General features: G+C 46.8%; 1 protein-coding gene across 6 annotated transcripts; it reads left to right on the forward strand.

Annotated features, from left to right (window-relative positions):
* The first annotated feature begins 1,106 nt into the window (after positions 1–1,106).
* cep170bb (centrosomal protein 170Bb) lies at positions 1,107–23,936 on the forward strand. Of its 6 annotated transcripts, none has more exons than XM_082506977.1 (21): positions 1,107–1,974; positions 2,063–2,262; positions 4,548–4,685; positions 4,825–4,914; positions 5,187–5,265; positions 5,396–5,454; positions 5,682–5,799; positions 8,635–8,736; positions 8,859–9,371; positions 9,651–10,729; positions 11,171–11,347; positions 11,537–11,654; positions 11,943–13,667; positions 14,981–15,224; positions 15,318–15,474; positions 15,703–15,744; positions 16,824–16,961; positions 17,984–18,072; positions 18,460–18,553; positions 18,645–18,696; positions 20,957–23,936. In XM_082506977.1, the coding sequence occupies exons 3-21, from the start codon at positions 4,581–4,583 to the stop codon at positions 21,139–21,141; spliced, it is 5,166 nt and encodes a 1,721-aa protein (XP_082363103.1). In that variant the 5' UTR covers positions 1,107–1,974; positions 2,063–2,262; positions 4,548–4,580; the 3' UTR covers positions 21,142–23,936. The 6 variants fall into 6 exon arrangements, with proteins under 6 accessions (XP_082363103.1, XP_082363104.1, XP_082363106.1 ...); XM_082506978.1 differs by having other exon boundaries at positions 1,107–1,737; positions 2,053–2,262; XM_082506980.1 differs by lacking the exon at positions 16,824–16,961.
* Positions 23,937–23,949: the final 13 nt, after the last annotated feature.

Genomic DNA, 23,949 nt, shown 5'->3' on the forward strand with positions numbered 1-23,949 from the left:
ATTATTATTATTATTTATTTATTTTAAGTTATTAAAAATTGGACAGACAATTAGACAGAAAAGGGGGAAAGAAAAACAGAGGGAATCGGGGGACAGTAAGAGAAGACACTGAGAAAATCCATTGGGTCACCTGTTAACAGAAGAAAAAAGAAAACAAACAACAAGAGAACAACACAAAACAGAGGTCAAAGCAACAACCTATCTACGTGTAAGTAACAGTAAATACTAAATATTGAATGTTGAGCAGCACGCAAGATCAACAGCGCATGATATGCTTTAAGGTAGCAGCCAAGGAAGATAGAGTTTGTGTCTGTGAGCACCCATGTGTACAACCCCCAGACCCAGGAGATGTTACCCTTTTCCCTGGGGTTGACGCAAGCAGCCTGCAGCCAAGTGTCCTGATGGTGTACAGAGAACAGGGGTTGTGAAGACCCCATACCTCACTCCGCTTGCTCATATCTCGTGTTGCTGCGTGCTCTAAGCGAGCAGCTCCTGTGCTCACCTGACGGTCACCTGCACCAAGGAGCTGCTGTGATTGACGGAGCAGCAGCTCTACGAGAACCAACACGTTGTTGGACTTTCAGTTCCAGGTTTTGAGCCACAAAGTACTCATTGCCATATGCAGTAATCTGATTGGTCAAATCTGAGCCTGTTTAGAAAAAATAACTCCCAGATGCATCCACCCATGATGGATGTTTCTTTTTCAATCACTATGTGCTAAAAGACCTCCCTGCACTGAATCATACTTGTTATCAATCTCTGTCTCTCTTTCACAGCATGTCTTTTATACTGTCTTCCTTCTCTCACCCTAACCAGTCGCGGCAGATGGCCGCCCTCTCACTGAGCCTGGTTCTGCTGGAGGTTTCTTCCTGTTAAAAGGGAGTTTTTCCCTCCCACTGTCGCTAAAGTGCTTGCTCATAGGGGGTCATATGACTGCTGGGTTATTGTAAGGTCTACCTTCCAGTATAAAGCGCCTTGAGCTTGTATAAATAAAACTGAATCAGTGTACACCCCCCCCCCCCCCCCAACATACACAGCGCAGGTAAGCAGCTGAGTCACACGTGAGGTAGACTCTTCATCTGCAGCTCACAGACGGTCACACGCAGAGCCATGAACCGGAGACGTGCACGTGCTTATTCACACGTTTACTTTTTTTTTATACAATAGATGTCGTCATCATCCTCATCCCCGTGTCAGCGTTGCGGTGACGTCACGCAAAATCGGCGCTTCCCGTACTGAAGTGACGGCGCTCCAAATCATGTGACCTCTGCCCGGCGCAAGCTGAGCTGATCGATCAGAAGAATCTGTGCTGATTACCGATGAGCGGGTCTTCCGAAAACCCTCATACTGCCGAGCTCGCAACCGGAAACCGACCCGCCCTCACAATAAGAGTAGGCCGAGGGCAGCCGTTCCGTCACGGTCACACCTGCAGTCAGGTGTGCTGTGACGAAGTTACTCGCGTGGTCACACTTTTTACTCGTACATGAGTTATCCTCCATCATCGCTCCTCAGCAGACCAACGCTGAGGGGGCCGTGCTTTTCCGCGCTCAAGTCTTACAGTATGTAAAACGGACTCTGAGCTGCTCTCCGGTTTAAGTCTTGCTGGATCATGCAGGCCACTTACACAGCCATTCGACTCAGTCGTGTGAGGTGTGCACCGCTGGATTGGCTCAGCACACACCATCCCTATCGGTACAATCTGCAGAATCCTGCCTACCACGTGACTTTAGCCAGCAGGTGAACCACTGTTTCATTTTAATCAATGGCTAGTTTTGTGTGAACAAAAACAACATGAAAATTCAGTCTGACTCACCGAAATTACAACATAGTGCCTCTGAGTCTAACTACTGACCACTGCCAAGCCAAATGTATGATAACAGAGCTCCACAGCGCCCTCTGCTGTGGCAGTACCAGGTAATTTGACAGCCAGCCCCGGTGTGCCTGCCTCAGACTCGGTCGGTGCTGCAGTGGACTGTAATATTCTATTTTTTCTAATAAAACCTGTTCGAACCTCACTGGGCATGTTATCAGGTGCGGGCTTTTATTGTGAAGGTCTCGGCAGCTCTTCCGGTGCGGTGGTCGCTGTCGCGGTGCGTGTTGACGCAGCGGGTGCGTCAGGAGGAGATGTTGTAGAGCATCATCGGAGCCGAGCCGCCCCAGTCCGTGTGAGTCCGGATAACGGGACCCGCTCATGCTCTTCCCGCCCCGCAGCACGCCAGCCCCAGATCCAAGAAGCGAAGAGCAGCGGGGAAGAGCCCGGAGGTAAGAGAGGGGGAGGGCAGGGCGTGGAGGAGGAGAGCCTGTCTGTCATCTGTCTGTAACTCCCCCACCCTTCACACACACACATCCGTCGGTCTGTCGGAACCGGACAGGAGGAGCAGCTCCGGGCAGCAGCCGCCGAGAGGCGCTGAGGCTTGGAGAGCTGCTGCTGAAGAGCCGCTCCTCTCCTCCAGCATCAGCTCAGTGTCTGTGGTTGTCTGTGTGTATGTGCATCTGAGTGTGTGTTGTGCACACTTGTCCACATCATGAGCAGTTTTCTTCACTGGTTCTATGCCGTGATGAAAAACAGGAAGATCCCCCCTCCCTTCTCCAGACTTTTTACCTATGGAGTGAGCTGTCCAATCACCTCTGACCTCCTGAGAAGGGCAGAGCTTCACAGAGTGAGCTCCAGAGTGGATGTGAAGTCTCAGTGACTGATGGAGGAGCTGATCTACTCCATGTGTGCCCGTGTGTCAGCCTCTGATTGGACAGAGCGTCTGTGGCACTGCTGTCTGTGCTGCAGAGGAGCTTCATCTATCCTTCAGCTGTGTCTGCAAGAGCTCCTGCATACAAAACCCAGTGCTCAAACTCCAAACTCTCACTTCATCTGTTCGTGTGGTTCACACAAAAGTATTGACAGTACTGATGATACTGCAGTATATGTGCAGAAAAACACTAAAGCAGTGAAGTTTTAATGTCAGTGACTCTCACCTGTGCGAGTGTGTGTGTGAGATCATGTGGTCATTTGACAGTTGGGTATTTCGTGTTAGAAATCGGAAATATCTTTAATCCGTTCCCAGGAAACAGAATCATCTCTGAGCCGTTATTTCAAATTAGAAGTTTTATAAAGCGCTCGTGTTTTATTTTCTGCTGGTCAGTGATTTAGTTCAACTTTTAACTCTAAAGATGAAATGAACAGTTGATTTGCTCATTCTGTGTTTTTAATAAATATCGCATATTTGCCTGCATGACCCCATTTCTGTGCCGAACCTCTGTAATCAGAGCACTGTGAATAAAAATGTCTGTAGGAGTTCATTCAGTGCTTAATTGAAAGTTGAAGGTGTTTGAACCTCAGACTCAGGCTGGTGTGGACAACCTGCAGGTCCTTTTGGACCTGACTACACACCTGCAGGTGCCTCAGCTGTCAGGATTCAAACACACACAAATCAGTAAGAGCAGGATCGTCTGAAATTACTCATTTTGTCTGATTAAATATTTAAAATCTGTCACGATGGAACAACAGGCCTGCACAAACCCACCTGTATCACCTGTAGGGATGGGACCGGTATCGGTTCTGACATAAACGGTAGTAACCAGACCGAAAAGCAGCGCACATTTCGGTGCTTTTTTTTCCTGAGCTGTGATACACTTTAGATTCTAGCCAATCATTTTACGTTTCCGAGGACAGTAGGCGGGGCCAGGTACGTACGTTCTTTTAGAGCAGAGCTACAGATTAAAAATAACCAAGGCAAAGCGGTCAAAAGTCTGGCTGTACTTCACAGCAAAATATGCAAACTCAGCAGCCTGCAACAAGTGCTTTAAGCTGATACTGTCAGAGGTAACACCTCAAATCTGATGAAACACCTGGCGACGCATAGCGTTTTTTTAAAAAGCCGAGAAATGCGCCGTATTTGATAGCTTGCTGTGAGACCTCACACCGAGCACATCTACTGCGGGTGGGTTGCCTGTTATCAGACCCGGAGTTAGCAACATCCCCCAAAAACACGAAGAGGAGAGTCCTGGCCCCTAGCCCTGCCAGTGTAGCAGAAATGATGACGGATGATGATGGCAGCAGCAGCCGTTCTTCCCTGCGTGAGTAGCTTAATGTTGTTCGTGTGTAATTTACGCTGAGTAGGCTAACAGCGTTATCAAATTAATGCATGTAAGGTGAACTGGCAAACATCATCATAGCTACATGCGGCTGTCTTCTTGTTTGATGGCAGATACTCCCTTCACCCTGGCCAAAAAGGCTAAAATGACCAAAGAAAAAGTGGAAAACCGTTAAACATGAGAGGTCTTTGGACAAAGTTTGTGTTTTTTCCATTGATTAAGCACTGCTTCCAGCCAAGAGTGATGCCATAAAAAAGGCTAACATTGTTATCTTTTTACAAAAAAACAGCTGAACATGAGAGGTTTTTGGACCAATTTTGTGTTCTCCATTCTTTAAGCACCGGTTCGAGCACAGTGTAAGCACCGGCACCATTTCAAAAGTACCAGTTTGGCACCGGTATCGGATAAAACCTAAACGATACCATCCCTAATCACCTGCCTCTGTCTTCATTTCCCAGGATGCTCTGGGGTTTCTCAGCAGGCCTGTGAAGATGAGTGTGACATCATGGTTCCTGGTAAGCAGTTCGGGGACTCGACACCGCCTCCCCCGAGAGATGATTTTTGTGGGCCGAGAGGACTGCGAGCTGATGCTTCAGGTGAGGCTGACCTGTGCAGGTGTTCGGGTTAGTAGAAATTGCCTCCCTCTAGGTTGGTCTGAAAAAGGAAGTTGTAATGGTGTCTTGTTTGAGTCGCAGTGAAAGTAAGCAAAAAGAGTTGTATGTGTGTGTGTCTCAGTCTCGCAGTGTGGACAAACAACACGCTGTCATCAACTACAACCCGACCACTGATGAACACCTGGTGAAGGACCTGGGCAGCCTCAATGGGGTGAGCCATACACAACATATCAGTACATTATCATAGGTATCCACCAATCAGCAGCAAACACAGGTGGGGGGTGGTGATGCCTAAAGTCACAGGTTACAGTACAAAGATTTTTTTTTTTATTAACTTAAAAAAAATTAATTCCACTTTCATTTAAACAGGCAAGAACTGTAAAATCACAAAAGAGTGAAAACCTTCAGAGTGGACTTCAACATCATAATCAGAAAGTTTCACCTGGACGTTTGTTTGTTTGTTTGTTTGTTTGTTTCCTGCAGACATTTGTAAACGACCTTCGGATTCCTGATCAGACCTACATCACCCTCAAACTGTCCGACATCATCCGCTTCGGATACGATATCCTTCAGACGCACACACGCACTGTTTGTGTGCGTGTCTGTGTGCGTGTGTGTGTTTCTGTGCGTGTGTGTGTGTGTGTGTGTGTGTGTGTGTGATAATTTTAATATTTTTCTGAGCTGTTGTTCACATTCTCACGTCTACGTTCTGGAGAAAAGTCAACACAAAGTCCCAGAGGAGGCCCTAAAGGTTGGTGTTTGTGGGTGTGTGTTTTCTATTGTACAAATTACTGCATAGAGGGTGTTATTTAATTTCCTTGTTTAACTGCATTTAGTTTGCATTTCCAAAACTACTCAGAGCGTCATGAATTTCTCATGACTACACACAGCATGTACAGTACTGTGAGTAAATGCAGTACCGTGAGTACATGCAATTTGCAGTACCTTGAGTACGTTTGCCTCGTTCTTCTGTTTCAGCATGAGAAGTACAGCAGTCAGCTGCAGATGAGCCTAAAGCCTTCAGAGGGGAAGAAGAGCGACGTGGACGAGCGGGCGAGAGGCGAGAAAGCGCAGAGTACCAAGAGCCTCACACAGGGTAACAATAATACAGCAACAGTACTGGCAGTAAATATACTGTGTATCAAATGTACTCCTAACAATAGGGCTTTGGAGTTGACGTCACGCCGCAATGCATTATGGGAGCGCAGCGCCATTTTCGGGGTCTACGAATCAAACCAAACACACTGTGTTGGAACGACGACTACAAGAAAGATGCTTAAAAGCAGCTCAAAAGAGAATGAACTGTATAGAGACCGATTTCATTCAGAGGCGAAGCAGCGGTACTTGCAGAAAATAGCGTGCATTGGAAATGTGGACCAGTATGAAATAGGGCCGTGGAGTAGAAACCCTGAAGACCAACCACTACTGACGTAGCCTGACATATTTTCGTACCTTATCTGTGGAATCAGCGCGTACAAGTCGTCATTCAAGCAAAGGTAAGTCAGCTCGAGTACTGCGAGTGAAATGCGTTTGATTTCCTTGCAAAGATTCAGATTAGTGCAGCATAAATTCATTCATGAGGGGAAATTACAGTGAGAACATGTGGAGGCTGTTAGGTGGATAACATAGCGAGTTCAGTGCATTGATGAGACATTCTCCTGAAGGATTGTTATTCTTTATGGTTAAAGAAATTGCACTAATTTATTCATATTTATTATAAATAATCCTAATTAAACATCTTGCTTCCATGTTTGTATCTTGTGTCACTAAAAATACAATTTATTTTAATTTTATATATTGATCAATGACCTGCAGAATCTCCTTATCATATTAAGGGATTCATAATTGTCACTTTATGCTTTTTCCATCTCTAAAGTGATGACATCCTTGCATTACCGGTACATACTTTAGGTTCATTTTCTGCAGGCAGATTTACACTATAACATGCAGCGTTCTATAGATGGACACATAAAGAAATGAAAAATTACATCTATGTGCTAACTTTCTAAACACTTTGTTACATTTATGATAAAGTAGATAAAACACATTTACGTCGGCCTTGGCTCATAGTTCTTGTCTTTAAATGAACTTTGTCTGTGTGTGTTTCAGGTCCTGCACTCTCAAAGACTGAATGAACCAGCATTGCAGCCATGGGTCACCGTGAGCATCACAGGGAAGTTTGAAGCCGCCCACTGCAGCTGTAAGGCCGGAGTCGCAGAGACCTGCAGCCATGTCGCTGCTCTTCTGTTTAATGTAGAAGCAACAGTGTTGATCCGTGGCACAAGGACTGTTACAGATGAACCTGCATACTGGGTTTTGCTGGGTAATATGACCAAGATACAGCCAGAGGTTGGCCATAAGATAGACTTCTCCTCTTCAGCTGCCCAAAAAAAGGCTCTTGATCAAAACCTAAACAGACCATCTGTAGTGACAGGTAAAAGGAGCCGTCCTCAAAACAGAAAAATCCCAGCTGCTACTTTGGAGGAGTTGTCACTGCTATTGGATACTTTGCTGGAACACAGTAAAGCTGTGGGTTGTGGGAATGACCCATAATGTTTTATCTAGGGGTCTACATTTATGCCTGTAGTGCACTGCCGTGTAAATAATTTGCATTTACTGAATATATACTGACTGAGTACCACTGTTCAAAAGTTGAATAAAGAAACAAACTAATTTTTGCCTCTTTTTTTTTTTTTTTTTATTGAAACCACCTTATAGAACATCACATCAGTTACAATGTAGAATCCATGTCATTTATAGTTTACAAATGACAAAATGTTTACACAAAATCATGAGTGTTTACATGACATCACCCACTACTAACATTACTTTATTTACTGTATCTTTTGAAAAAATACAGCAATTTTAACAGCACAAGACTTAAGAATATTTAACAGGAGCAGGTTTCATTCTTCCCTGGTTTTATTATCACACTATTCACCAAAACGCAGCAAACCTTCACCATCTTATCCAGAAGGGTCAACTCTTCACCCTCACATGGAAGAAGTAATCTGATTGGCATGGTGGTATGTTTGCAGCAGGTCCCTTGTGTAGCGCTGGAACCCAGTCACGATGTTTCATCCATTTCATAGGCTGGTTTGCTGCAATAATGCCAAATAATTAGCATCTCTATAAATAGAAGGTAGTTCTGCAAAATCACTCAGTAGGATGTTTGTTCTAATTTGCTATGAGCTCAGAGCGCATAGAAAATAATACTAATAGGCTATAAAGAGTGATATGAACATATTTAGAACTTACCGGAATGAAAATGTCTGGAGCACCAACAGATATTTGGAGATGGAAGAGAGCTGCACGTCAGCTCGTCTCACAGCTGCTATCCAGGCTAGACGCCTTCGTTTGGTAACATCAATACACGAGCTGCTCATGTTGCTTCCAGGTTGGGAAAGAATGAAAAGATAAACCATTTTCAACCTTATTCTCTTGCCGGTCGTGTGATCGAACATTGCAGCCGACCACACAGCAAATACGAACCATGGCTGTTGTGTGAGACTTCGCTCCCTTTTCACTTGCGCTAGACCCCCAAAATGGCGGATCGGGCCAAAATCCTTTCCACGCCCACCCCCCGTGACATCACGGTCCAAAGCCCTATACTGGGCGTAATACAAGCAATAACACAAAATTTTGACATCACACAGGGTCAAAAATATACTGCACTGTACAAAACATAATGTAATACAAAACCCTGCACCAGAAAGCCTGGTGCAGGGTTAAAAAGTACTGGATCAGGAGTCTGTCCGCTGTGTGTTCCTGTACGCAGATGATGTGTCGCTGTTTGTTCTGATGTATTTTTTACTATAAATCTGCTCGTTCAGGAAAATGTTTCAGTAACAAACCAGAAAGTCGTTTGTTCACGCTCCTCGGGACACTTTGATTGATCGTCAGTTTCACCTATCACACGTTTCTGTGACAGAGGCGCCGGTGTGTCGGCCCACTCCTTTGTATGGCCAGCCTTCCTGGTGGGGAGAGGAGGATTATGGGAGTAAAGTCCAAACCAGCGATGAGCCACATTCAGGTACGCACACCTTAATAAAGTGGAGGAGTGCAGTAAACTGGTGCTGTATAAATAAAGCTAAATTGAGCTGATGGTGCATTATTGATGATGTTGGTGAGATGTCGTCTCTTTGCCTCTGTCAGATGTTCAGAAAGACGCTCCCTCTGCAGATCCAGAATTTTCTGCATCGCTGTCAGACTGTCAGCCAAAGTCCGCCTTCCCTTCGTACCACCGTGAGCCGAGCTACTTTGAGATCCCCACCAAGGACTTCCAGCACCCTAAGTCCTCAGGCGCGGAGCTCCATGAGATCCCCACCAAGGACACTGACACGCCCCCGGCCCCACTCTCGCCTCCCACTCCGACTCCGCCTGTTGTTCAGAGCCATGCCTCCTTTACCATTGAGTTTGATGATTGCATGCCTGGGAAGATCAAGATTAAAGACCACATCACCAAGTTCTCCACTCGCCAGAGGAAGCTGCAGGCTACACCCACCAAGACAGCCATCATGGCCACACCTGCAGAGGTGATGTCAGCAGAGAGCAAGGTGGCTGACTGGCTGGTCCACAGTGATGTAAGCATGATGAAGAGACGCCCACCGTCTGAAGACGTTTACAGCACCAAGAGTGACCTCGCCATGAATATCAAGACCCTGAAAGGTCAGAGTTGCACCTGTGTTCCGGACCATACCTGTGTTTGTCATTCACAGGTAATCGGGGATTATGCTTTCTGCTGGTGATAAAACCTGTCCAGCACTTCATTGTTAACAATTTATTGACACACGGTCCCTGAATCTTCTGATATTTCTCTGATTTTACTGACCCCACTAAACTTGTGTCTTTGTTTGAGGCTATCAAAGCTTCAGTCATACACTTGTGACCATTGAGCTTCAAAGTTCAAAAGCTAGTACTCACTGACATCTTTATTCCTGTCTTTAGGTCACCATCATGAGGATGGGACCCAGAGTGACTCAGAGGACCCAGTTCTCAAAGGAAGGAGTAAATCCCACCACTCGGTCCGCACTGAGCACTCTATGCAATCAGAGCTGTCCCAGGCGTCGCAGCAGGTCATCCAATCAGGCCAGTCCATCCATAGTCAGCTACACCAACCACTGCAGCATGCTCCACCCAGACTGGCCTCTGCCTCACCCGTGGCCCCTGAGAGACCCCTGTCCCAGAGTCCTCCTAAAGCTCTGTCACCCACCGAATTTCCCAAACAGGCGCCCCCCGAGCACCTCACTCAGCAAGCTTTCATCATTGAGTTCTTTGATGACAACCCACGCAAGAAGCGCTCTCAGTCCTTCACCCACAACCCCGCCCATGCTGACTCGTACTCCACACTCAGAGCCAAGTTGGAGCGGCGGAAAGGCGGCGAGAGGCCAGCATCTGTGCACGGCCACATCCCTCCCACACAGCAGGTGACGGTTCCTCTGAAGAGTCAGAGCCATGGTGGCCCTCAGAGGTCAAGCTCTCTGAAGAGAGAAAAGACTGAGGGGGAGGCGGCTTCGTCGGCTTCCTCGTCTCGCTCCTCATCGGGCATCATCATCCGACCTTTCGGCAGCGTTGGGAAGAAGTCAAAGCTTGCCCAGGAGTTTGCTGCTGAATTCCTGAAGGATTCGGGTCGTAATGACTCCTCCCCAACCAGGGATAAGACAACTCCTCCACCAATGTCTGCACCTCCTGTGATGATATCGCCTCATCATACAAGGATCCTCTCCACACAAGAACCTCCAGCTCCATCTTCTGTCTCCTACCCTGCCTCCCCATTACAGCCTCCAGCAATCTCAAAGACCCCAGTCCCAGTCAACATTCCAGGCCCAGCTGCCGCTCCGGTACATCCGTCTGGACCTCCCTTCTCCACCATGCCGCCCATGGCCGTCAGTGGAGGAGATGTCAAAGGTACCCAGAGGATGGCCCGGAACGAGGAAGACGACAGCTTGAGCGATGCTGGGACCTACACCATTGAGACGGAGTCGCAGGACAAAGAGGTGGAAGAGGCTCGTAACATGATCGATCAGGTGAAGTCCCAGTGAAAACACAGTAAGAATAAGATCTTTGTGATAGTGGTGGGGTGAGGCAGCATTCATTGTTCCTGCTGCTCGTGAAAGGGTGTCTTTAAGTGGTGGTGAGTGCAGGAAAACTGCAGCACAGCACACGTGCTGTGCCGTATGATTCTTCAGCAGGGATGTGGACTTTGATAAAATAACACATCTTATGTAATGTTGTATTCAAACCCTTGTGTCATTGCTGATTATCTCAGTTTTGTTGTCTCGTCTTCACCGAATCTTCCAGATAGAAAAATGTTTATGAAATTAGAAATGATCCTAGGGTATCTTGAAGTATTCTGATGTTGCCTATCTAAACAGTATCTCTTAGTGATGCACTGACCCTCGTATCCTTCCTATTTCTTCCTGTTTGTTTTTTCTGCCCGTCCTCATGCATGTCCTGTGCTCTGACAGGTGTTTGGTGTCCTCGATTCTCCAGAGTACAGTGGTGTGAACACTGGTGTGTATAGACCTGTGATAAATGATGGAAAGGATGAGCATGCTAACCTGCCTACTGATGGTAGCACTGTGGACTCACTGCATGGCTTTATCCCATCTTCTATCAGCGGCCCTTCAACAGGCCCCATACAGGTAAAAAAAAAAAAGTGAAAATTTTGAAGTACAACCTGGAGAAACACCTTTGTAGCACACTGTTATCCCAGTGCCTGCACAACCATGTTGTTATTCCCTATTTCTTCTTGTGATATGAATGTAAATGTTGACGTTTGTTTCCACTGATCTTCCTGAAAATGGTGTTGGTCATCATATTTTGTTCTGCAGGTTCCAGCTGCTCATGCTGCATGTCTGGAAGGCCCTAAGTGGGTTTCACGTTGGGCCAGTCTAGCAGACAGCTACGCCGAACCTGGTTCCACTCCACCTCAAGTAGAATGTCTGGAAGGTGAGGTTTGTTAAAAATACCTTAAACATGTTTAAAGAGCACAGAGCCGCTGTTATCTCAGCTTTATGTTTATGGACCTCCAAATGTGATTCCGTTTGTCTACTTGGAGTCTTGAATTTATCAGTAATTTGCAGTTTTGTAAGTGAACAATAAATGTATCTATACACAGTTCAGAGCAATGGACCCATGGTCTTATTTTTACTCCGCTTATTGTTTTAAAACTAAAGTAGTTACGCAACATTAAAGCAACTCATATAAAATGCTGACGTGACTAAACTTGTGTTGCAGATTCACGTCTCATGAGCCCTTCGATGGGAAACTACAGCTACGACAACTCTGAGTCAGAGTCCAGCCACAGCTCCAGGACAAGAAGGCTGCTGCCCCAAGTGCCTCCAGAAAAGCTAGACGGTGTCACCCCAAGCATCATGATTCGCCATGAATCTTACCAAAGCCAAGAACCTCTGGACAGAGCCTTTGGTCCCTCCCACTCAGTTGACTCCACCCAGCGCCTGTCCGTTCAGGATGATGTGGACCCAGACAGCCTGAGTGATGCCAGTCGCTCAGATGATGGACCTGTTCAAGAGAAGATGAGGACAAATCAGGTCAAGACTGCATTTGTATCTCCAGTGATCACTGGTCCTCAGCTTAGAGGTCAGGAGAAAGTGTCTCCATCCTCCAAATCCACCTGCTTCTACATTGGTTCAGAAGACCATCCCAGCAAACCTGAGCAAGCCCAGAGCCCAGTACAGTCTGAGAAGACAAGAGACCCCCCAGCAAAAACTCCCCCTACCACTGTCCTGATCCGACATCTGAGTGGATACGAACCCAAGAGGACGGGAGTCAAACCCAACAGCTCTGCTCCAAACCTCCAAACACAGGACAAAGATTCAGTTCCAACCAAAGACAGTTGCACATCATCCTTCATCCGTCAGGAGAGTTTCACCAAAGACCAGCCCAGTGACACTGTCCAGATGAAGAAGCTTCCCCACATCTCCAGCCACCCATCCATCAGAGACATGGAGCAGAGGCAGGAGAACATCCAGGACACACAGTCCTTCCTTCAGGAAGGAACTCTATCCTCTCTGGATGCCAAGTTCCCCTCCTCTGGTTCAGGTCGCAGCTCAAAGAAGGAGGGTTCGTCCAGCCACATGGACGACTCCCTGTCTGGTGAGTCAGATGTTGACACGGCTAGCACGGTGAGTCAAGTGAGTAGCAAAAACACTCCAGTCAGCTCAACTTCTAAAAAGCACCCTCCCATCAGCAGCCTTCAAAAGGAGAGGTCCTCTTCTAGTCCATCCATCCAAGAGAAGGGACAGCAGCTCAGTGCCCGTGAGCGACTTTCTGAGAAACGCCGAAACCAGATCACTGCCAGTGCAGCAAATAAGGCAGAGGCAGCGAAGCGCTTCCAGATGCGCCGCAGTGCCGGGAATCGTGGCTCTCTGGATCTGTCTGAAGGCCAGCAGGGGTCTGGTCCGCAGTGGACCGAAACCCCATCATCTGATCACGAAACGTCCCGTCCATCCAGCCGCAGCAAAAAACTCATTGCCCCTCTTCAGAAAGAAGACAATGGGAAGATGCCCAGGACGGCGACCCAGCAGGTTCTGACACGCTCCAACAGCCTGTCAGCGCCACGGCCGACCCGAGCCTCAATGCTGCGGCGGGCACGTCTGGGTGAAGCTTCAGATAACGAAGGTGCTGAGACTGACCGAGGCTCTCAGAATTCTGACCATATTGCTGCAGCGCCCAAAGTGTCCACTGAGGGGAAGAAGCTGTCCAGGCTGGACATCTTAGCGATGCCCAGGAAGAGGACCGGCTCCTTCACCAACCCCAGCGATACCGAGGCATCCTCCACAGGACGGCCCACTTTCTCCAACCGGAACACAGAGGCTGTTGTCAGCACCAGGAAAACATCGGCGGGTGACAACCGGCAGGCAGCTAGCAGAGGAGGCGGAGCTCCAGCGAAGCAACCTCTGACACGTACCCGTTCGAGCGGAGCCAAGTACGCCGGCAGCGGTGAGTTATTCCTTAATGACCCTGAATGTGAGGGGTTCCTGATGTTTCAGTCAGTTGTTCCTCCTGAGTTGTTCTAGGATGAGAGACAGAGGTCGAGTCTGCCGTCACTCAGTCTAATCGCATTAATCATAGGTGTTTCAGTTGCTCCGTCGTCTCCAACAGGTGAGGACTGGTCAGTTTGAATTTTTTGGCCTTTTATTATGGAATGATAATCATGTCATGATAAATGCATGAGCCAAAAAATTATTCTGAGAAAATAATTTCATTTCACTGGTGCAATTAAATTCCTCATGTATAAATTCAACAACCTGTGTGTGTAAGTCTCAGAGCTCCGAGAAGCAATTGCTCATGCCAGCTTATCAAGGTACTAACCGCAAGTCCAATGTGTCCCAGGTGTAAGTGTTAGATAAAAAAGAAAAAGTCTGTGCAAACCTGAGTTTGTCAAAAGTTAGTGCGAGCAGCCTCAGCTGACTGGTGTGAAACAGCAAACAGACGATTCAGAGGAATCAGGACAATTGTGAGGAAATCGGGGAAACCTCCTCATCACGGTCTCACTTTTTGAGCTTCACAATGAGCTGAATTGTTTGAGTCGTATCATTGTCGCATCTTTACCTTTACAACATAAAGTGCTTCGAGGTCATGGAAATAAAATTGAATTCAATTGAATCATGGTAAAAAGCACTTAAACTCAAAACCCTCCATGAGGACAGACTCTCTGGTGGGATCTGCTGACCTTTGCTGTCATTTGAAATGTCGTCAGATTTCTGATGCTGCTGAGTCTGTTTGTATTACCGTGGAAACAGCATCAGCTCCCTTGTTATGAACAGGAATTAGGACACAAACCCAGATACCAGCTGCAGCCCAGAGCTTCGCCCTGCAGACACTTTAATCTGATGTCCTGTCACAGCCACAGCCATCCAAACATGCTTACTAACGCTCTGAGGCAAAACCTAACACTGTGTAGAGTTAGACAGAAGCTCTGGATGGATGATGAACAGCGCCTTTGTGCAGCTGCTGTAGTGATTTGGCACAATATAAAATAGTATTGAAGTGAATTGAATAATTTCATTTTTTGGCCCTTGATCACAAAGAGCTGAGATGCGAGGGTCAGGGTGATCACTGATGAAGGCTCACAAGGATCAGATGTCAAACTTCACCTGAGATGTCAAACTTCACCTGAGAGTCTGAGGTTTCTGACTGAATGATGGCATAGCGGTGCTCTCTGGAAGTCATGGTTGGCTCTTATCTGAACCTCGTGTTAAACAGAATCTCGTAGTTGAGGTTTGCGGTTTCTCACGACCGGCTGTTCTCAGGTTCCCGTCGCAGACAGAAGGGCTCGGACTTCTCTTCTTCCTCTGATGAAGAATACGAGACGAGTGGCAGTATCTCCAGAGCCAAACGCTCCTCCCATCCTTCCACCTCTGACCAGACGCCACACAGCCACCGGACGCCCGCCACCAGGACCAAGTCTGTCTCCCTGGAAATGGAGGAGGATGAGGATCAGAACGACGTTGACCCGTACCAGAACTGGTCCACGCACAGCGCTGAGATTGCAAAGTAAAAGCACTGTCACATGTTGACACGTGTGCCACGGTAAGGTGATGTCACTCACGTCTCTATGGTGATCATGTGTTTGCGTTTCCCCTGCAGGCTCAGTCAGGACCTGGCTAAAGACTTGGCCATCCTGGCGAAGGAAATCCACGATGTCGCTGGGGATGGGGACTCGCCGAGCTCCAGCATGGGCACCACCACGTCTCCCAGCTCGCTGCCCAACACGCCAGCCTCCACCATCTCCGCCAGGGAGGAGGTGGGCCACAAAAATCCCTCATAACACTCTCACTACACACAGGCCATAGAATGACTAGCAGGCAGGGTTAGCAGCAGGTGTTGTGTTGCAGTGTCTTCAGGTTTTGTTTATTAGCTCAGCAGAGGTCAGTGCAAACTCCAGTGTTCCCACTTCAGATGCTGGTCTGACTGGGAGGAAAAGCCTTCGTCATGCTTCGACTCATTGTTCATTTCTCTGTTCTGCTCGCAGACGCCATCCTGTCCATACTTATGGGGGGTCCGACCATCTCAGGTGTCTGACTCATCTCTCCTCGTGCCCTGTGATTGGTTCCCCTGCCATCACTAATCCTAACACTCCCTTCTCATTGGTGTTGTTTTATTTATGTTTTGAAAGATTATTGATAATAAACTGCTGAGGCGGTGCTGAACAAACCCGAGCTGGAACAAGTGAGGAGGTGTGTCAGAGCAAGGACTCGAAGCCCCGCCCCTCCGAGGGTCTGCTGAGAGCAAAGAGCTCTATCAAGAATATGACCTGAGGCCAGGTGACAGGTGGCTTCACTTGTGCTACTTCACACTCCCTACATGAGAATAAAAACGTTTCACAGCTCGGCACGCTTCTTTGGATTCTATGGTTTAACAGTGGCAACCAAACAGCCTGTAGGGCCCTAACTGCCACCTTTTGGCAGTTGTAACACATTACACCCTCCAGGTGCCAATAAAAACAAGATCAGAAGTCACGACCCCTGTAGTGGAAGCCTGTTCTCTCACTTTTCACAGCCAGCCACCACATTTAAGGCTTTATTGTGTTTTCTATCGGCTGTTTCACAGATTTGCCAGATACTCCAGCTGTGGTCCTCTGCGGAAAGGAGCTAATGACAAACCACAGAGTGTGAATCAGAGAACAAATTTCCACAGCGTATCATTGGGTGCTCTGTCTGACGCGCCCTCATAAACAGATGAAGTTCGTAACTGTCTCAAACAGAGTCCGTCCCCTCTCTCAGGTGACTGAATCAGATGTAAGAACCTGAACCTGCCCCAATGGTGTTGGTTCCTGCTCGGTGTTGTTTGGTGCTCACTCAGTGGTTTTGATGATAATCGGGTCCATCGGCCTCCACCGTGAATGAACTGGTGTTACTGGTTTTGGAACAGTTCGTGAAGCCGTGGCTGGTGCCCAGCAGGGTTCTCCCGCCCTCCTTCGCCTCCCCGTGGTCGTTACGCTCTGTCTCCCAGCAGCACTGAAATTCACTGCGCACGCTGTTGCCTCCACGATTGCAGCTGCATGTTGACTTGGTGCATGCGTTCACAGAGCACCGCCATCACCGTCTAGCTGGTTTCATCACCGGAGTCAGACTCCTTTTATTCTCTTTCCAGCTGGTCCAGCGTATCCCTGAGGCCAGTTTAAACTACCAGAAGGTTCCTCCAGGTTCTGCTGCTGTCTCGGACCTGGACGCAAATATGAATGAGCCAGAGACCAGTTCTAAGCAACGGCGTCCGTGGAACCGCGAAGAGGTCACTGTCTAATCCCTCTGAGGCTACGTTCACACTGCAGCTTGTAGCGCCACGGTCATGTTCATGTGTAATTAACAGAGCAGTTAACGCCAAGGTGTGTGTGCGTGCGTGTGTGTGTGTGTGTTTGTGTGTAACCCATCGCACTGACCATCGTCACACCCAGATTTAGCTTTGTTTTAGCTGGGACTAATAACCACTAAAATGACTGTAATATTTAGGTTTTGATTAGTGCTGTCAGTGTTAATCTTGTTAAAATGACGAGCTAGCATGTTAGCGCGGTTAGCTCGTTAATGCGTTAGCGCCGTCCAGACCCATACACAGGTCTATCTGCGTTAACTCGCTAACGGAGATTTGCTGCGTTAATGTGGTTATGGCCTTAACTTCATTTTAACAAGATTAAGGCTGAGAGCACTAGTTTTAATATTGTTGTCTGCTTACTTCCGGAGGAATTGGGACTGCGGTACACCGCAGCCTGAAACATGGATGTGCGTGCTGTGACACTTGCTTTAGTGACCATATTTGGATGGGACGGAGGTGCTCCAAGTGATCTGCTATCAGGTGTTATTTAGGAGAAATTATCAGCATTAATGTGTTTGTTTTAACACAGAGTCCATAAAGACTGACTCAGTGCTGCCTGTGCTGGACATCAGAGGAACTCCAGCTTCATTTCTCAGCCCTGGCAGGTGCGTCAGGCTGAGGACTAGCTGTGCTATATGCTCAGACAGTATCACCTAGAGGCTGCAGGGATCATTACAGCTCGCACCATGCAAGGGTCAGACTGAAGCGGGGCTCTAGACAAAGGCACTGTTATCCATTGTTTCAAGACTAGAACATCATGCAAAAGTAATGAAACCCTACATAGCTGCCGTGTGAACATAGCCAGTGTGATCGTTACCATGACTACAACTGCTGCAGTTAGTTTTGGTGTGCTGGGAAATCAGGATGTAACCTGCTGGAGCCACGTGACGGTACAACGCTGGCTTCATCTCCTGCCCTCTGCATGTCCCTCTGAACTCTTTCAGGTGATTCTGGACAACCTGATGCTGAATCCAGTGTCTCAGCTGTCTCAGGCCATCCGGGAGAACACAGAGCAGCTGGCCGAGAAAATGAAGTAAGGAAGCACTGACACCCCGAGGCTGTAGCAGCTCAAACCTGAGAAATGTTGGGGATGCTTAAAAGGATCCCTTTTCATCAATATCTTTTTAGTTTGTACAGAAATGACCACCTCCTCCCATTCAACACGTTTACCCAAACCATTCAGTCCAAGTGCAGCCTCTCTCTGGGGGAACAGCTAGTTTCCCCTCACAGTGAGACAAAGATTTAAACTTCAGACCACAGATGTAAAACGAGGATGATTTCTTTTGTTCCCTTCACTTGCTATCAGGCTTATTAGGTGTTCAGGTGTCAGGTCCGGTTCGGTATAGTAAGGGGCACTTTTGGGAGCTGTACGCTGTGGTTTCTGAATGCTGGCGCTGACTCGACAGTGTCTTCCTCTCAGAGTTTTGTTCCAGAACAAGGCTGAGGTCTGGGAGGAGATTGAGGCAAAGATCAATACTGAAAATGAAGTCCCCATCCTGAAGACCTCCAACAAGGTTCATCTCCATATTTATTGGCTGATTTAAACAGCACAAAAGCAACTTCATAGAACATCTGGAAACCTCAGTTTTCTGTTTCCTGTTGCAGGAAATTACCTCCATTTTGAAAGAGCTGAGGAGAGTTCAGAGGCAGCTTGAAGGTACGTTCAGGTTTGGATTTGTGTGTTTTGTCCAGTTTGAGTCTGTCAAATCCAAAAAAAATTCAGGGACAGGTTTTTTTTTTTTTTTTAAACTTCTAGTGAAATCACAAGAAAAAGACAAAGAAGTTCCAGAACTGCCTAATAATTGAGCTGATGAACAGTGCTCAACAAATTTATTACACCACACAGTGTAAAATTTATGGCACAGCTGCCCTAATTAACAGTATTATTTATCATGTTTTATGTTTTTCTAATGGTTAATCCACCACTATGCTCATTTAACTCAAGTGATTTCAGTGCTAAAATATCATTACTGTGCCTGACTCAGCAGAACATATAGTAAAGCAAAATTATTGTTTTTTCTTTTTTAAATTAGGATACCAAATTGTAGAATTTATTTACAGAAAATCAGTTTTAGTTGTTGAATGTTGTGCTCGAACCATTCCTGTGTGTGTGAATTGAGTTTATCTACCTCATAACTATTAAACGGCTCTTGTCATTGTGGTTTTCAGTTGAATTGAACTTTTAACTGTGGTTCTTTTTAATGTTCTCTTTGTGTCCAGCACTTTCCAGAGAGTACAGTGCTCAGCATAAATGAGTACACCCCACTACATTTGTCAGAAAACCTTTAGTTTCCTTTCAACATTTTCTATGAGATACAAAATACTCCCACAAATGTGGACCATTGATTGCAAACCAGTTTTGTTTATTTACACACACAAAAAAGTTATTTTCCTAAAAAGTTAATTCAAGCCCATGTCGCAAAAATGAGGACACCCCAATTATAGTCTTAGGAGAAAAGCCACACTAAAGACTACAAAATTTGAATTAACAGGCATTCAAGCACAGGTGAGTCTAATGATTCATTTAAGAGGTGTCCAGCAGACAGGTGACTATGAAAGGGATTCTTTATCAAAGAAAATCCCTTTCCATTTCATGATGTCAGCAATGGCTCCACATGGAAGAGAAATGTCACAAAATCTGAGAAAGGAAATCATTTCTTTACAAAAAAAAAAGGTGAGGGCTACAAGAAGATCAGAAAAGCTTTACATTTCAGCCAAAATACTGTAGCAAAAGTGATTCAAAAATTTAAGAAAGATTGAAGTGCAACCATTGTACAGAGACGTCCAGGCCATCCACGGAAGTTAACATCTCGACAGGAGCGTCTTCTGATGAGAAGGGTTGAAGAATATCGCCATGCAAGTTCACTTCAGTTAGCTAAAGCAGTAGAAAGCCAAACTGGAGTGACCGTTTCACGTGACACCATACAGCGCACGCTGCAGAGGAATGGCATGCGTGGGTATCGTCCACAAAGGAAGCCTCTCCTAAAGCCCATGCACAAAAAAGCACACCTAGAATTTTCTAGGGCCCATGCTGAAAAAGATGAAGACTACGGGGACTCTATAATCTGGAGTGATGAGACAAGGCGTTGTAAAAGTGAGGTTTCAAAGAGAAATGCATGGTGCCTACAGTGAAACATGGTGGTGGCAGTGTCCTTATGTGGGGCTGCATGAGTGCTGCTGGTGTTGGGGAGCTGCATGTCATTGATGGTATCATGAACTCAACAATGTACTGCTCTATACTGAAGGTGAAGATGCTGCCATCACTGCATGCACTTGGTCGTCGTGCACTTTTCCAACACAACAATAATCCAAAACACACATCTAAAGCTACTGTTGCATTTCTGAAGAAGAACAGGGTGAAGGTGATAGAATGGCCAAGTATGTCTCCTGATCTGAACCCAGTCAAACACTTGTGGGGTATTCTGAAGCGGCAAGTTGAGCATCACTCTCCGTCCAGCATTCAGGCTCTAAAAGAGGTTATTCTTGAAAACTGGAAAAAGATAGATGTTGCAATATGTCGCCATCTTGTTCATACCATGTCTAGAAGACTTGGTGCTGTCCTTGAAAATCACGGCGGTCATACAAAATACTAGATGTAGTAGTTTTTGTTGTGGGGTCTATTCATTTTTGCTTTAACCAATTTGAGTAAAACTGAAGATTTTGTGATCAAAGTTATATTATTAACCTTCTTTCCATGTTATGGAGTTAAACAAGTGTTCAATAAAACTCAGCCTTGTGAAAATTTGGGAAATTGTTCTTAGGTTCATTGAGCTACTGATTAAATTTGTACTTTTTAAAGGGGGTGTACTCATTTATGCTGAGCACTGTACATCTTATAAATCATCTCAGACTCTATCTGAAGTAGACTCATTGGCCCTGGTGTGTTATTTAATATTCTTGTAATGTTCTTGTTATAGTTATAAACACGATTGTGGAGCCTGATGGCGGTCTTCAGGCAGCAGCCGGCGCAGCATCCCTCAGTCAGACTCGACCATCCACAAGGGAGAAGAAACCCAGCACCAAACCTCGCGGAGCCCCCAACACCAACGAAAGCACCAAACGACCGCCTCGTGGACCCGATGGGGCCCACAACATGGCCTGAGCAGGCCACTGTAGCACCTCTGGAAAGTAACTGTGCATCCACCAGTCCCTGCCTCTGACTGTAACACCCAGATCCACAACTCAGTGCTGACTTCAGCTGTAAATGTGTGGTTGGAGGCTGGTGTGGGTTTGTGGCGGGCCTGTTTGAGGTCTGCCTCTAACTTATCATCCATTCGCAGCAAGAATGGATATTTACAAAGCTTCTGACAAATGCCGTGCATCAGTGGAATTTTTGGTCTGAATTTATTGGTTTCCAACCCAGAGTTTGGTTGACGTTGGTTTCCAACGTCAGAGCGATGTGATGAGGTGATGATCTCGGTGTCCCACAGGTCATAGTTGTGAACTTTCAAGGATGCAAATTTTAAGTGAAATGCTGCTGTGGACCAGAACCACATGCATCGTTTCTAGCAGACTCCTCTCACATGAATCCTTGCCTGTAAATACTGCAGCTGTGAACAGACCTCAAACACGCCCCTTCCCTGTCTACAGGGAGCAGCTCAGTCATGCTCCTTCCGGCTGTTACCGTGACGACCTGTCTCCGGTGTGTGTTTGTTAGGGTGGAAGAGCTGCGGCGTGTGGATGCACTGAAACTGTCCAGAACTAACTCTCATTCGTGGTCAGAGTATATCTGTAGAACTGCTTCCACTTTGCACAAGCTCAGCAAACGTAGTCAAAGCTCCATAATGAAGCAGCCGCTCGCGCCACCGTAGTACGTGGATGATGTACAAACATATACCGATAAACTTTGTGCTTTGATAATCTGTTGTTGCGTTGCATTTGAACAGATAGATTGTGTTGCTGTTTTTATGTCTGTATTTATGAAGAGAAAGCCGTAGCTTCCTGTGGGCTGTGCAGACAGGAAACGGAACCCTGAGCTCAGCTGTAGAAGAGAAAACTATGTAATGTTGTGTTTCCTGAATGTTTGGGTGCTCCGCTGCAATGACGCTCAGCCTCATTTTCTTTTGCCATCTTGCCGTAATTGTGCATTAGCTTTGAAGCTGTGTCAGGTTATGCTGAATGAACAGACTTGTGCTGGTCCCTGAACGCATCGCCTTTCTACCTAAATTGAAAGAAATGCGAGACCAGACTCAGCTCTGTTTGGCACACTGGTTTCTGATAGAAAGGCTCGCCCCTTAACATAGTTCAGGGTCATGTGAAACAAAGGAACGCTGAGGTGTTCTCCACAAGTTCTGCCTCACTTAATTATGACACCTCATGTGTTTCTGGTAATGAAATGAGCTGTAAGGCTGACACGCCAAGCTCTAATCGCAGACCGCAGATGTCTGTGGAAGCAAAGCTGCAGCTCTGATCAGAACAAGCCACTGTCCATTTGCCCCGTCCTGATCTGTGAGGGCTCAGAGAGTCCAGTTTGACAGCGTTATGTCATGAGCACAGGCTGTATTCCTGATGATGAAGTGTGGACTCATCAGCTGAGAAAAAACTCGACAATGAATTTTTTTCTTTTCGAAGCTGCTCTGTCAGAGAAGCTGCAGACTTGGTTCCAGAGTTCAGGACTGACACTCTCCAATTGATGAACAGCTCGTGTCCTTTATATCCTCGTTTCAGCTGACTCTGCTTGCTGAGTTCTGCTCATCTGTGAGCAGCATGAGCTGCTGGATCAGGCTCACCTGTGATACATCTGTGTGTTGTGGACTTGACTGTGTAACTCCATTCATCTGGAGTGTTTCTGATCTTTGAATTTCTTGTAAATTTCTTGTTCGGCTGCGTTAGAAAAGTTTATATGAAGAAAGTATTTAGAGTTTTACCTGTGAGAGCACTGCCTGCTCTCAGAGAGGCGGAGGATGGCGCGCGTGTGTGTGTGTGTGTGTGTGTGTGTGTGTGTGTGTGTGTGTGGTTTTTTTTGTTTAAGCATCTGTGTGGGTAGAAGCCGGTTGTTGAGCGCGCTCAGTGAAACCCTCTTGAGCGATTAGCCTAGCTTAGCACAAACCCTGGAAGCAGAGGGAAAGTGTTAGCATAGCTCCACAGGAGGAAGTTTGATGTGTGAAGACATCATCAGTGGGCGGGGCACACACGGCATGCCAGGAGCTCATTTGCGTTGAGAGGACAGCAGACCCAGCTGCGACTCTCAGGACCAGTGCAGGCGAGTGGCAGGCAGGTGATGTATTAGACGGGTCTGTGTGAGTCCAGGATTTATCCAGCCGCAGAGCTGTCCTGCACCTCTTCAGGAGGAATTTGCCTCAACACACCGTTAGTGGGTGTGGTCTGTAGAGAGGGTGACCAGTTTAAGCTAGGCTCACATCAGCTTGTGAACTGAGAGAGCTGAGAAAAAGAGGACTTCACTGAATCTGCTGGAATGTGCGTGTCTGAAGAAGCTGGACTTTTATTTTGTAAGGTGCATGTTTCCTGTAGCTTGCGGCAGGTGAGAGTTTGAGGCTGAGTCACCAAATGTGCACTTTTTCATTGCCGAACGCCTGTGAGGGCAGCTGGAGCTGAGCTTTGTTTGCTCGTGGTGTTTTGGCGCAGCCTTCCAGAATGTACCGATTCATCGCCGCCCACAGCAGACACCTGATTGGCCATTGCTGTGATGATGTAACTGCTGCTGCTACAGGTCATTTGGGCTACCTGCCTTTGTGTTTTACTTTTGTTACAGTGCATGCGGCTGAGAAGCAGCCAGGCTGTAGAAACGTGTGCTCACGTCTCATCGACCGTTTCACATGTCTGACGGTCCTGCGGCCGCCCACGGCCTTTATGTCCACATATCCGAAGCGTCACGCGTCATCATGACGGGATTTCTTTTATCATCATGTCATTTGTAATAAACTGATCTCATGCAGATGTTTCTCTGTGG

This window comes from Aulonocara stuartgranti (assembly GCF_965226115.1).
Source record: "Aulonocara stuartgranti genome assembly, chromosome: 15".
Lineage (NCBI taxonomy): Eukaryota > Metazoa > Chordata > Actinopteri > Cichliformes > Cichlidae > Aulonocara > Aulonocara stuartgranti.

What these genes read in the sequence shown, in the direction of transcription:
- cep170bb (XM_082506977.1), top strand. Translation starts at nt 4,581, where the DNA reads ATGAGTGTGACATCATGGTTCCTGGTAAGCAGTTCGGGGACTCGACAC. An exon ending in TCCCAGAGGAGGCCCTAAAG is followed by an intron (nt 5,455 to 5,681) that starts GTTGGTGTTTGT and finishes CTTCTGTTTCAG; the next exon opens with CATGAGAAGTACAGCAGTCA. An exon ending in CTCGTAACATGATCGATCAG is followed by an intron (nt 10,730 to 11,170) that starts GTGAAGTCCCAG and finishes GTGCTCTGACAG; the next exon opens with GTGTTTGGTGTCCTCGATTC.